This window comes from Lynx canadensis, chromosome B2 (assembly GCF_007474595.2).
Source record: "Lynx canadensis isolate LIC74 chromosome B2, mLynCan4.pri.v2, whole genome shotgun sequence".
Taxonomy (NCBI): Eukaryota; Metazoa; Chordata; class Mammalia; order Carnivora; family Felidae; genus Lynx; species Lynx canadensis.
This window is the reverse complement of record NC_044307.1, coordinates 3,314,787-3,327,440: the sequence shown is the minus strand read 5'-3', so window position 1 is coordinate 3,327,440 and position 12,654 is coordinate 3,314,787. Positions and strand designations below refer to the sequence as shown.

Sequence of the window (12,654 nt, the reverse complement as noted above, 5' to 3'; positions counted from 1 at the left end):
GCACCGTGCTTTGCGTGCTGACTACATATTGAAGGAACGGCAATAATTGCTCAGGCAAGAACGTCAGAGCCACGTGACAGGGCTGGTGGAACCCAAGGCTGGAAAGAATCTCTTTCCCACTTCCTGCAACACCCGAACAAGCCCCCGATTGCCCAGTACGGGGCCTCTCTTTAAAGCAAAAAGTAAATCTGCTCGTAGAAGCCTCGAGTGATCTGATGCTCTGATGCACGAAGGCAGAAGCGATCCCTAACACGAATCTAACGCTCCGCTCCTGGAGGAGGTGGTGCAGGGTGTACTTTCCCCACATCTCGGCGGGCACTCCGGCGGGGAGGCCGGTGGGAGGCCCTGCTGATCAGCACAAAGGGGCTGAGACTGGCGTAACCGAGCGTTAGAAACGGTTTCATATGTAACACCGTGTGGTCATTGGTCAAGAAGGAGCCGATGCAGAAGGAGAAAATGAAGTCTGCCCAATAAAAGAGAAGGAAGCAGGCCATGAGGAGGAGGGCACTCCGCGTAGCTCTCGTCTCTGGGCTGGAATTTCGCTGGAATCTGGAGCTCCGCAGGTGGAGCACACTGTGGCGATGCTTGCACAGACGGAAAGCCATGTGCCCGCTGCTCCAGCCCGCGAGGCTCTGGGAGACGATGTCCCGCAGCGCCATGAGAGTCAGGAAGAGCCACCTGACGGTCAGCCCAGAGGGCAGCATATGGCAATAGGCGTGGGAGCCAGACGGTGCGATCCCGGACCCGTTCGTGCTCTGGGCGGCTGTGATGTAGGAGAGCAAGTTGGAGCTTATCAGGGAATTCAAGATCCAGAAGAGGAGGAGAGAGGGGAGCACTTGCCACGCGGTGCGGGGCTTGAGCTTTCTCCACGAGGAGGTCCTGGGGCTGATGGTGATGGCCTGGACCACGCTGAGGAGACAGGTGGTGCACATTGACAGGCCACGGGCCACTCTCCCCAGACAAAACACAGTTTTGCAAGTAGCAGTGCCTAGGCCATTTCTGAGATGAAAGGATACGGTGATATCTTTGCTCCCTTTGGTACAAATAATGATCGTATTTGCAAAAGCCAGTTGGGCGAGGATAAGGTGTATGGGTTTTTTCTCGGGTCTCGTGAGAAAAGCGGACGCATGTCCCGCAAATAGAAAGAGGTTCCCCACAATTCCGGGTCCAGTAAGAGAAAGCAAGGTTATTCCCCGGATGACCTTACTCCAAATCATCTTCTGACTTCACGCACAAAACTAGGAAGGGCTTGGGAGAGACACGAAGAAGTAAAGATGACATAGTTTAGGTCCGGGCTTTTCTGGGTCTACTCCAGCGAAAGGGACACTTTCAGTTCCGAAGGGTGTAGATGTATATGGTTCTGTCACTCGCATGTCTCTGGTCTCATTCTCCGCTCTCTCTTCTTTTTTCTCCTGTGTCCGTTGATATGAAGATGGTGACACCTATAATTTAAACATCCAGCCTGAACATCTCTCGTATAACCCACGCTAGAGCGTCCCCCTGCCATTCCCAGAGGTCCTTCTATCCCTGTACACGTACCCCTCGTGTGTCAAATGGCCGTGGCAATATGCTTCCCAGGCAACAGCTCAGCGAAGGGCCACAGCACTCAGTCAATTTCCAAGCCGTAATGCCGAGTATCATTTGGATGCCTCCTCCTTCACTACTCCTTCCCAATAAATGATCTCACTGTTTAGGAGTGTGCTGGTGCTCCCTCCCCACCCCCCGCCCCGCCTCGCCACCCCCCAGGTGCTCTTCCCGAGCACACTTACCGCTCTGATACTGTGAATACTGGGCTAATAGTGGCAGTGTCTCCAAAGAATTGTACTTGGCTAAATGAGAGTGTCTACACAGGGGAGTCTAGTGGCTTGTTCACTTCCTCCAAGGGCGGTAGGAAAGCCCGGTCCCCTTTCCTCAAGGGGGGCTAACTCTGGTGACCTTGGTGTTCCGGATTTTCCAGATGGGTGGGATACTCCCCTGCCCCCCTCCCCGCCTGTGCGGGTCCCACTCTCCCCTTCTCCTGAGGGCAAAATCAAAAAGCAAATCAAAATCAAAAATCAGGAAAATTCTCCCAGCAATTCATCAGAGAAAGAGATTTAGCCCCATGGGATCCAGCCAAAGGCTCACGTCGTGCGGACTCAGCCTCTTCCCCTTTGTCAAACGTGGTGATTTTCTCAATCAGAAATGCCCCCACCCTGCGGGCCTAGGTTCCACCACTGTCTCACGTTGTGATTTACAGAACCCGCTCATCACTCTCTCTGTTTATTCTCTTTCTACATCGTAGTCGAAATGAGATCTTGAAACATCAATCTTCCTTCTGCTTCACTTCTTGAAAACCATACGTGGCTTCACCTGTCGACCTCCTTCTAAACGTGTCTGCCCTCCACAATCTGGCCTCCTGTCCTTCTCACCAAATTCACTTCTGAACTGCCTTCGCCCCTCCCCCACAAGTGTGCATAAACTCCGATGCCGAGGCCCTCCTGCCCTCGGCCACCCTCTTCACCCAGCTCACTGCTGCCCGTCTGTCACACAGCAGCTTGGAATTTTATCGTCTGGTGCCTTTGCCTGAATTCGCTGGGCCCCGCTGCCCTGGCCTGTTTACCTGTTTCTTTCCTTCACTGGGGAGCGGAGCACTTGAGAGGGTGCTGTCTGCACACTGAGTACCTACGGGACCCAGCACGGTATCGGCTATCAACCGCTCAAAAAGTCGTTTATGAAAATAGGATGAAATGAGGCGTATGGTTATGCTTGTAAAACTGCCTGGTAATCGCACAGACGGGTTCATGAGCCACTTTGGAGAGATGGTTGAGATGGACAAGTCAATCCACGTCGGATAGCACGTTCAGAAGGGACTTCAGTGTGTCCTCAGATGGGTAAGTGAGTTGAATGTCAGAGCCTCCCTTGATTTAGTGAATGACATCGGTCATCCTTTGGGAGACCTGTACATTATGATACATTTCTCCTTCCCGCATCTCTGTGTCTACCTACTTCTGCCTGGATTCCAACCCCCCCCCCCCCCCACCCCGCCTCGATACACCTCTCTACTCTCTGAAACACCGATAACAGATTTTGAAAGAAAGAATTTGTCTTGGCTTTTCTGAAGGGCATCCCAAGTAGACTGGAAAAGCTGCACACATATATGATCTGGAGACAGAGGTTACATATATATATTTTAATAAGCTCTCACGAGCTTCTCTTTTCCTTAAAGATTAATTTATTTGTTCCCCTGCCTCAGTTAAGTCAACACGGCTTGCAGCTTCATAAATGAAAGGTACATTACATACTAGAGCTTTGGATGACAAGAACATTTGTTTACTAATTCAAAAACACATTGTTAATGAATAGAATGAATGACTTAGGGGCGCCTGGGAGGCTCAGTCGGTTGAGCGTCCGACTTCAGCTCGGGTCACGATCTCACGGTTCATGGGGTCAAGCCCCGCGTCGGGCTCTGGGCTGACAGCTCAGAGCCCGGAGCCCGCTTCAGATTCTGTGTCTCCCTTGCTCTCTGCCCCTCCCCCGCTCACACGCTATCTCTATCTCTCAAAAATAAATAAATGTTAAAAAAATTTTTTTTAATTTTTTTTAACGTTTTTATTTATTTTTGAGACAGAGAGAGACAGAGCATGAACCGGGGAGGGACAGAGAGAGAGGGAGACACAGAATCGGAAGCAGGCTCCAGGCTCTGAGCCGTCAGCCCAGAGCCCGACGCGGGGCTCGAACTCACTGACCGTGAGATCGTGACCCGAGCTGAAGTCGGGCGCTCAACCGACTGAGCCACCCAGGCGCCCCTAAAAAAAATTTTTTTTAAAAAAATGAACGTCTTAAGATTTTTTTTCTCCCCCCACACAAGAAGATCGGCTTTAACATTCTACAGGAGACTCAGATTTCTAATCTTTCCAAGCTCAGTAGACTTTAATGGTCCCTTATCACTGTGGACATTGTCACTGAGTGGACGAAAGTCCAGCCACGCTGCACATTGATTAGGCAAAGACGTGAATGTCCTCCTCACCGCTTCTGCACAAACAGCTGTGAGTCAGCTTTCACCCACTTCTTACTTGTATCATTTGCGAATGAACAAAATGCAGTCTGTGTGACTTTAGTTAAGTCAAGGTTGGCTCTGTTTTGTATTTGTGTGCCTGTGTTTTGTAGAAAATGGTAGGGACGCTTATGCACGTTCCAGATGCCGGAGAAGTACGGTTCCATCCGAGTAGGGCAACCGCTGGTCACAAGAACAAGCTTTGCGATCTGAGTTTACTACGGCCTTCCCAGCTCCTGTCTGGGTGAGTTGGGGCATGTAATTTGGCCTCTCCAAGCCCAAGAACTCTCACCCGTAAAAACTACTCTGTAGTTCAGGAGTAAACGAGCTCAGGATTTGGTGCTATGTCAGTGCCCAGAAAGTATTAAAGAATCATTTTCTAAAAATGACTATTAGTATTCCTATGTGTCCCCACACTTCAGAAAAAAAAATTCTTTATAATAATGTACTGTATCATTTGGGGGAGGGCTGGAAAATGAAAACATCAGAATAAATAAAATCTTAATAGAGCAGGCAAGCGTGCCCAGTGCCGAAAAGGCAGAACTAACGGGCACAGAGCCCCTCTGCCGGGAGGGGACGTGCACACGAGCTGAGAGAACACTCCAGAGAGTCAGTGCGTGCGCGCACACCCGGGTGAGCCGCCCTGGGCGTCCATCTGACGCCCCCCCGCCCCCACGTGAGGAAGGGGCAGCTTCAGGCACAGCGTGGACCCCCGGGCTCACCTCCTGTGCAGCACAGAGAAGCCGCGTCTCCCGATGGGCTGGGAGGCGGCCAGCTGTCCTCCCCCTGGGTCCCGGCCGCTCCTGCCACACAACCGACCCAGCAGAGCGGCTCCGACTCTCCTCTCCTCTCGCGCCTGCCCGCCCCGCCCTGCCCCCCAACGGCCTGTGTCCAAAGCCAAGGCCGGCGCCCACCCGTGGCCGCCAGGGGTACCCACCTCGTCAGCTGCACGCGGCCCTGCTCGGGGAGAGGGTGTTCTGGCCGTAGCGCCAGCCGGGCCCTGTTATACCTCCCCGAGTCCCCGTGCCCCTGGCTCAGGCGCTGAGGTCACCATGTCAGTGTCAAGGGCTCCTTGTGCACCAGGTGGGTCCCTGGGGCCCACTTCTCCCCTCTCCCTGATGCTCTGTAATTTGCGGAGCCGGGAACCGTCCTCATGCAATTAGAGTAAACGCACTGCAGGCTGAGCGCTGGTGCAGCTGGGGCCCTGGGGGGGCCCAGGGTCCCCGGACTTCATTAGGGCCTCCTGCCAACCCCACCCATATCCCACTGGTCGCCACAGCTCAGGAACAGACACCTGAGAATCACAAGTGCTCACTTCGTGAATAGTTTAAACTGCACCCACACTGATAACAGAAGATCACTGAGGGGCAGGGTCAGAATCCCTACTGCCCCCTCCCCCACCTCGTGATAGACGGGGGTCCAGAAGGGAGCAGGAGGGGGACTCCTGGGGTTCTGGCTTCCTGATCTGGGGGCTAGTTGTGGGCTCTGAGTCAGTCCATACAGCTCACTGAGGTGCTCCCTTCTGAGTGTGTTCATTTCTTTTGCAAGTTTGCCTGCAAATGGTTGGTGGCCCAGAAGGTCAGGTCCTGCGGTCATGGTCCAGACCCGGGTCTGAGTGTAACACTTATTATTCTGCTTAATTTTTCTTTCTCTAGTAATGCTCATCCTCATGGGTGTGAAATGGTATGCTAGGATGCTTTTTATTTACTTTTCCCTGTTGCTGAGTGATGTTGAGCCTCTTTTCGTGCTTATTGGCCATTTGTGTGTCTTCTTTGGAGAAATGTCCATCTTTTCCATGTCTTCTTTGTTGTCTCTGTTTTTGGAGTCACATCCAAGAAATCATTGCAAAATCCAGTGTCATGGAGTTTTGTCTTATTTTATTTTTTTGGTAAGTTTTATAGTGTTAGCCCTCAAAGTTAGGTCTTAGGTCCATTTTGAGTTAATTTTTGTTGGTGGTGTGAGATAAGAGTCTCATTTCCTTCTTTTGCATGTGGATATCCAGTGTTCCCAACACCACTTGCCGAAAAAACTGTCCTTTCCCCATTGAATGATCTTGGCACTCTTGTTGGAAATCTTTTGATCAAATATGTGAAAGTGCATTTCTGCATTCTCTATTCTATTCTATTCCATTGGTTTATATGTCTGTCTTTAGTCCAGTACCATATTGTTTGATTTCCATAGCTTTGTAATCAGTTTTGAAATCAGGAAGTCTGACATCTCTAACTTTGTCTTTTTCCTTTTTCCAAAATGGCTTTTCACTATTCGGAGTACTTAGAAATTCCATATGAAATTTAGGTTGTACTTTGCTGTTTCTGTGAAAAACATCATTGGAAGTTTGATGTGGTTTGCATTAAATCTGTTGGTTTCGGGGTAGTATTGACATCTTAACAATATTAAGTTTTCCCATCCATGAACATGGGATGTCTTTCCACTTATTTATGTCTCCTTCATTTCTTTCAGCATTGTTTGTATGTTCAGTGTATGAACTTTTTGTCTCTTTGGTTAAGATTATTCTTAAGTATTTTTGTTCTTTTTGATGGTCTTTGAAATGCAATTGTGTTTTTAAATTCTTTTTTTTTTTTGTATTGTCCATTGTTGGTATATAGAAATAACTGATTTTGGTGTGTTGATTTTGTGTTTTGCAACTTTGCTATACCCATTAGTTCTAACAGGATTATTTGTGGGGTCTTTAGAGTTTTTCACAAATAAAACTTTATAGTCTGTTCACGGGGATACTTTTATTTCTTCCTTTGCAATTTAGATGCTTTTTATTTCCTTTTGTTGCCTGACTAGTACTTCCAGTACTGTGTTGAATAGAAGTGATGAAAGCAGACATGTTTATCTGGTTCCTAATCTCATAGGTTAAGCTTTCAGTCTTTCCCCATTGAGTATGATGTTTGTTGTGAGTTTTTCATATATGACCTTTATTATGCTAAAGTAGTTTCCTCCTATTTTTAGTTTGTTAAGGTGCTTTTTTTTTTTTATCATTCTAGAGTATTGAATTTTGTCAAATGTCTTTTCTGTGTGAATTGAGAGGGACATGTGGTCTTTTCATCCTTCATTTTGTGCTAAATTTATGTTAAAGGAATTTTTTTTCTTGTGCCAGCATAAAAAACGATAATAAAAGAAAAATGTTAGGATATACCGTATGTAAGGAAATTTTGATTGACGTGAACGTTATTTGTCTGCGTCTATAATGCATACAAATAACACTAATTTTTATTTTTTATTATTTTTTTAAATTTTATTCATTTTGACAGAGAGTGTGTATGCGTGTGAGGGAGGGGAAGAGAGAGAAGGAGAGAGAGAATCCCAAGCAGGCTTCACACTGTCACACTGCTGGCATTGATGCAGGGCTCATCTCTGGGCTAGATCTCAGGAACTGTGAGGTTAAATCAAGATTTAACTGAGCCACCCAGGCACCCCAAATAATACTGATTTTTAAAAGCAATAGAGCATGTTAAGATATCAGACAAAGTTGACTCAATGTTGAGAAGTTTAATTTTTAAAAAAGCTTATAAATCTTTCACTGCAAATTGTACAAGGACAATATAAAAAAAGAGACTGAGAGGAAGAGTAAAGTTACTTTATAGGTTGTATTCCTGTTAAAATAGATAAATTATTTTCTGCCCAGAAATGAAAAGCTCTTTTTTATCACTAAAGATTCTTATTAACTCTCTGGGTCTTGACATACTCTCAAATGATTTTTATCAAAAGCTTCTTATTAAAAAAAAGACTGGTAAAGCTCATTACTGCTTCTTTGTACTATATTTGAAACATATTGCCTGAAGCATACCTTGCCTACAGATTCTCAAGCTTTATGGTTATATCTCGTTCCTCTCTCATCCTTTTTGCTGGCCAGGCTGAGAATAAAAATGAGCTGAAGATATCTTACACATCTAAATGATTTTCAGATTTTGGGGTGCCTGGGTGGCTCAGTCAGTTAAGTGTCTGACTTCTCAGGTCACGAACTCACAGCTTGTGAGTTCGAGCCCCGCATCGGGCCCTGCGCCGACAGCTCGGAGCCTGGAGCCTGCTTCAGATTGTGTGTCTCCCTCTCTCTCTCTCTGCCCCTCCCCCACTCACACTCTGTCTCTGTCTCGCTCTCAAAAAATAAATAAACATTAAGAAAATTTTCATGATTTTCAGATTTCAAGATTCTTACTAGTCAAACAAAATATTGTATATTTATGATATAAAAAATGGGGGTGACTAAAAAGTACTTGCGGTGGACATTCAGCAGTAGTTAGATCACAATATGGTGGAGCTGTCCTATTTGCAGGCCCATCTCGTTGGTTGACCTTCACTTTGTTACATTTCTTACAAATTGCAGGTTTGTGTCAACCCGCTGTGGAGCAAGTCTGTGGGTGCCATTTTTCCAACAGCGTTTGCCCACTTTGCGTTTCTGTGTTGCAACCTCGTAATTCCCACAATATTTTAAATGTTTTCATTATTATTATATTTGTTGTGGTGATCGGTGATCAGTGATGTCACCACTGTAATTGTTTCGGGGTTCCGAGAACCGTGCCCCGAGACCATGGTGAACATAATCAGTAAATGTTGTGTGTTGAATCACTATGTTGTACACCTGAGGCTGAGAGAAGATTGCGTGTTAAGTACATCATGCAGGGGCCCCCAGGTGGTTTCCCAAAGCTGGGTTAAGCTGGGGGTACCACTGGGAGTTCACAGGGGTGTACACAGAGCTGCGATCCGCGAGGACCTGACTTTGACCTTATCTCAACAAGGGCTCAAGAGGTCACATGGCTCAGCGAGTTGTTGCCCTGTTTGCAGTTACTGAGGGTCTAACACCTTTATCCCTGGACTTGCAAGTCTCTGGAAGGGGACTAGGGGCTCCTCGTCCAGGAAATTATTTTGCCTGGAACCTGACACAGGCTAAGTCGCAGGCTGAGAGGTTAGTAGTGTGGGGAGAGTTTAAGTTCCAGCGGGACAGGTGGAAAAGCCTGGATAAGGTCTTCGCATCCTAAGAGTGAAGACCAGGGAGGCTGGTGCGAGGGTGAAGAGGAGCCCTGCCCGAGGCCACAACACCCACCTTCCTTCAGCCTTGAGGAGAAGGCACCTGAACGCACATGACGAGGAGACTGGGGATGCGCGGTGACAGCTCCCGGGGCTGTGACCCTCTGGCCTCCCCCTGGGGCAGCAACTGAATCTGGCATCTCCTGCCCCCAATCCCCCTTCCACTCCCCACTGACTGTGCTGGGCCTGCGTCTCTCCTGCCTTCGCGGAATCTGGGGGTGGGGGGTGGAGAGGAGACCCCAGGGCACAGGGCTCCAGGACCCTCGCAAGCTCTCCATGCAGCTCTGTGAAGCATTAGTGATCTCAAGTTCGCCAGTGTAACTACCCATCACAGTTAGAAACTGGACAATGACTTTGGGGCAGGGCCTAATAAGGACCTGGTGTCTGCCTCTCCTTTCGAGATTGTCTTGTGAGCATTTTCCAGGACATTCGGGGACACCATGATGGCAGCACAGAAGGTTCGAGGAAGGCTATCTGTCACTTTATTGTGACCCCACTTAAAAGGTCCAATGAACTTACCAATGCAGCTAGAAAAGTTTATCATAAAGTTAATGAGGAAAAATAAAGACACAGGAATATCTAGGAAAATACCCAAAAGAAAACCTTTAAAGGAAACTGGCTCTCTTCATTAAGGTATACAATGAAACATCTATATTCAGCAGTGTGGTACTGGGTCCTGGATAGGCAGACAGTGGGCTGAATAGAAATTTCACAAATAGATACAATTACATACACAAATTCACTATAAAATAAAACTGGTATTTCAAATCGCAGAGAAAAAGGTTTTAATAAAGGCCTTTGAATCAATGCTATAATTATTTGGAAAAAAGATAGAATTAGATCTACTCCTCCAACCATATCCTCATAACTTTCCTCTGTTTGAAATAATCTCTAAATAAAAAACAATTCAATACAAATGAAGAGTCCCCAAGGCAAATACTGGACTGGAGGAGGTGTGACCCAAGAGCATGAACTCCCTGGGGTTCCTCGCCACTCCCCTATGTACTGCAAATCTCCCTGCCTTTGCTCAGGCCCCTTCCTCAGTCTGGGACACCCTCTCTCTTGGCCACCTCTAGAAAAGTTGCTCAAGACTAACCTTCATAGGGTAGCTCTATTTTTTTCTTAATTTTATTTTTTTAATTTACATCCAAATTAGTTAGCCTATAGTGCAACAAGGATTTCAGGAGTAGATTCCTTAGTGCCCCTTCCCCATTTAGCCCATCCCCCCTCCCACAACCCCTCCAGTAATCCTCAGTTTGTTTCCCATATTTATGAGTCTCTTCTGTTGTGTTCCCCTCCCTGTTTTTATATTATTTTTATTTCCCTTCTCTTATGTTCATCTGTTCTGTCTCTTAAAGTCCTTATATGAGTGAAGTCATATGATATTTGTCTTTCTCTGACTAATTTCGCTTAGCATAATACCCTCCAGTTCCATCCACGTAGTTGCAAAGGGAAAGATTTCATTCATTTTGATTGCTGAGTAATACTCCATTATATATATATATATATATATATATATACATATATATATATATATATATATATATCACATTTTCTTTATCCATTCATCCATCGATGGACATTTGGGCTCTTTCCATCCTTTGGCTATTGTCAATAGCACTGCTATAAACATGGGGGTGCATGTATCCCTTCGAAACAGCACACCTGTATCCCTTGGATAAATCCCTAGTAGTGCAATTGCTGGGTCATAGGGTAGTTCTATTTTTAGTTTTTTTGAGGAACCTCCCTACTGTTTTCCAGAGAGGCTGCAAGGTAATTCTGTTTTCTGAAGGTTAGTCTTGAGCAATCCAGCAACTGCACTACTAGGTGTTTACCCAAAGGATACAAAAATTCAAGGGTACACATGCACCCCAATGTTTACGGCATTGTCTACAACAGCCATATTATGGGAATGGCCCAAGGGTCCATTGACTGATGAATGGACTGATGAATGTATATATACATACATATATATATACATATATATGAATGTATATATATATATATATATATACACACACACACACAATGAAATATTATTCAGCCATAAAGAAGAATAACATCTTGCCATTGCAATGGTGTGGATGGAGCTAGACAGAGTATTATGCTAAGTAAAATAAGTCAGTCGGAGAAAGACAAATACCATATGATATCACTCATATGTGGAATTTAAGAAATAAAACCAATGGCCATGGGGTGCAGGGAAGAGAGGAAAAAATGAAAAACAGACTCTTCACTAAAGGGAACAAACCAATAGTTACCAGAAGGGAGGTTGGGGGCGGGGATGGGTTAAATAGGTGATACGGATTTAGGAGGGCACTTGTGATGAACACTGGGTACTGTATGTGCCTGTTGAATCACTAAATTCTACACCTGAAACTATTTCACACTGTTAACCAACTGGAATTTAAGTAAAAACTTGGAGAGAAAAATAAATACTAACCTTCGATATTGTCTTCCTTTTCCAGGCATTTATGATTCATTCTGATTAGTCAGAATTCATTCCTATTTTGTTCGTTCACCTGCGCTTAGGAAACAAGCAGCTGAAAAATCTCCCCCACCCCTACCCTTTGCTTGAACTCGCTAGGGATGAGTCTCAACATTTTTTGCACCGCAGCCTTTGGAAATCAGGCGCAAGTCTGGCCACCTGTCCCCCCTAAGATCACCCAAGAAGCACACGGGGATTTGGGGGCAATCGGAAGTCGCGGCTCCTCTGCTGGGATGAGCGGGGAGAGAGTCCCGCGAGTGAAGGGCTCTGTCTGCCCTGCGCAGTTCCACCCTGCAGGGTCGAGGCGGTGACGACACGGGGTAGAGTTGCAGCGCGGCCCCGCTGGGGCCCGTCGTCTAAGCTTCCGGACTGTCTTCTTAGCCGCGAATTCGGAGTCCGGACTCGCCAGGCTCCCTGAGGTCCACACCAGGGGGACCGGCTCTGGGAGCCCCCGCCCGCGGCTGGCTCGGGCGGGTGGCGCCCTCGGGCCGCAGGGAGGGGGACCGCAGACCGGTGCCAGGCAGCCGCGCGGGGGGAGCCCAGGCCCAGGCCGAGGTGCTTGCTTTTCGCGTCGCGACTTTTCCAGTCCGGTCGTGGTCCATTCGCGTGGGAGCCGGAGCTGGTCTCCCGGGCGTCCCCGAGCCGCCTCCTGGATCCCCGGTGCCCAGGACAGCCGGGAGCTCCCGAGGGTCAACTCTGCGGTAAAGCACCCCAGATGGCAGCGCGTGGGGACGAAGTGGCCGAGTGGTTAAGGCGATGGACTGCTAATCCATTGTGCTCTGCACGCGTGGGTTCAAGTCCCACCTTCGTCGGTTGCGTGCTTTTGATTGACGATTATTTTTGTGTCTCCTTCTGGCGTTTCCAGCTTGGGGCCAGCTCCCTTCGAGTGCCAGTCCGAGGAGTGCCTGGTTGGCTCGGTGGCAGAGCAGGGGGCTGCAGGCCTGGGGGTCGTGGGTTCAAGCCCCACGTTGGTGTAGAGATTACTTAAATAAGTAGGCTTGGAAAGAAAGCAATCTGCCCTCTGTTCTTGAGCTTCCCCTGGGGAAGGTTGTCTTTACCCTTACTGTATAAATTCTGCCACTTACTTACCCCTTTCTTC

The 12,654-nt window shown here is 47.4% G+C and overlaps 1 protein-coding gene and 1 non-coding gene across 2 annotated transcripts; one reads left to right on the top strand and one right to left on the bottom strand.

The window, feature by feature from the left end:
* Positions 1-252: 252 nt before the first annotated feature.
* LOC115514778 (vomeronasal type-1 receptor 100-like) lies at positions 253-1,211 on the bottom strand. Its single transcript, XM_030316960.1, has one exon. The coding sequence runs from the start codon at positions 930-932 to the stop codon at positions 258-260; it is 675 nt and encodes a 224-aa protein (XP_030172820.1). The 5' UTR covers positions 933-1,211; the 3' UTR covers positions 253-257.
* An 11,074-nt stretch (positions 1,212-12,285) lies between these two features.
* Positions 12,286-12,367, top strand: TRNAS-GCU. The gene has a single exon. It is a non-coding gene; the product is annotated as a tRNA-Ser (tRNA).
* Positions 12,368-12,654: the final 287 nt, after the last annotated feature.

Coding starts and splice junctions, on each gene's coding strand:
- LOC115514778 (XM_030316960.1), bottom strand. CDS start 932: ATGTGCACCACCTGTCTCCTCAGCGTGGTCCAGGCCATCACCATCAGC.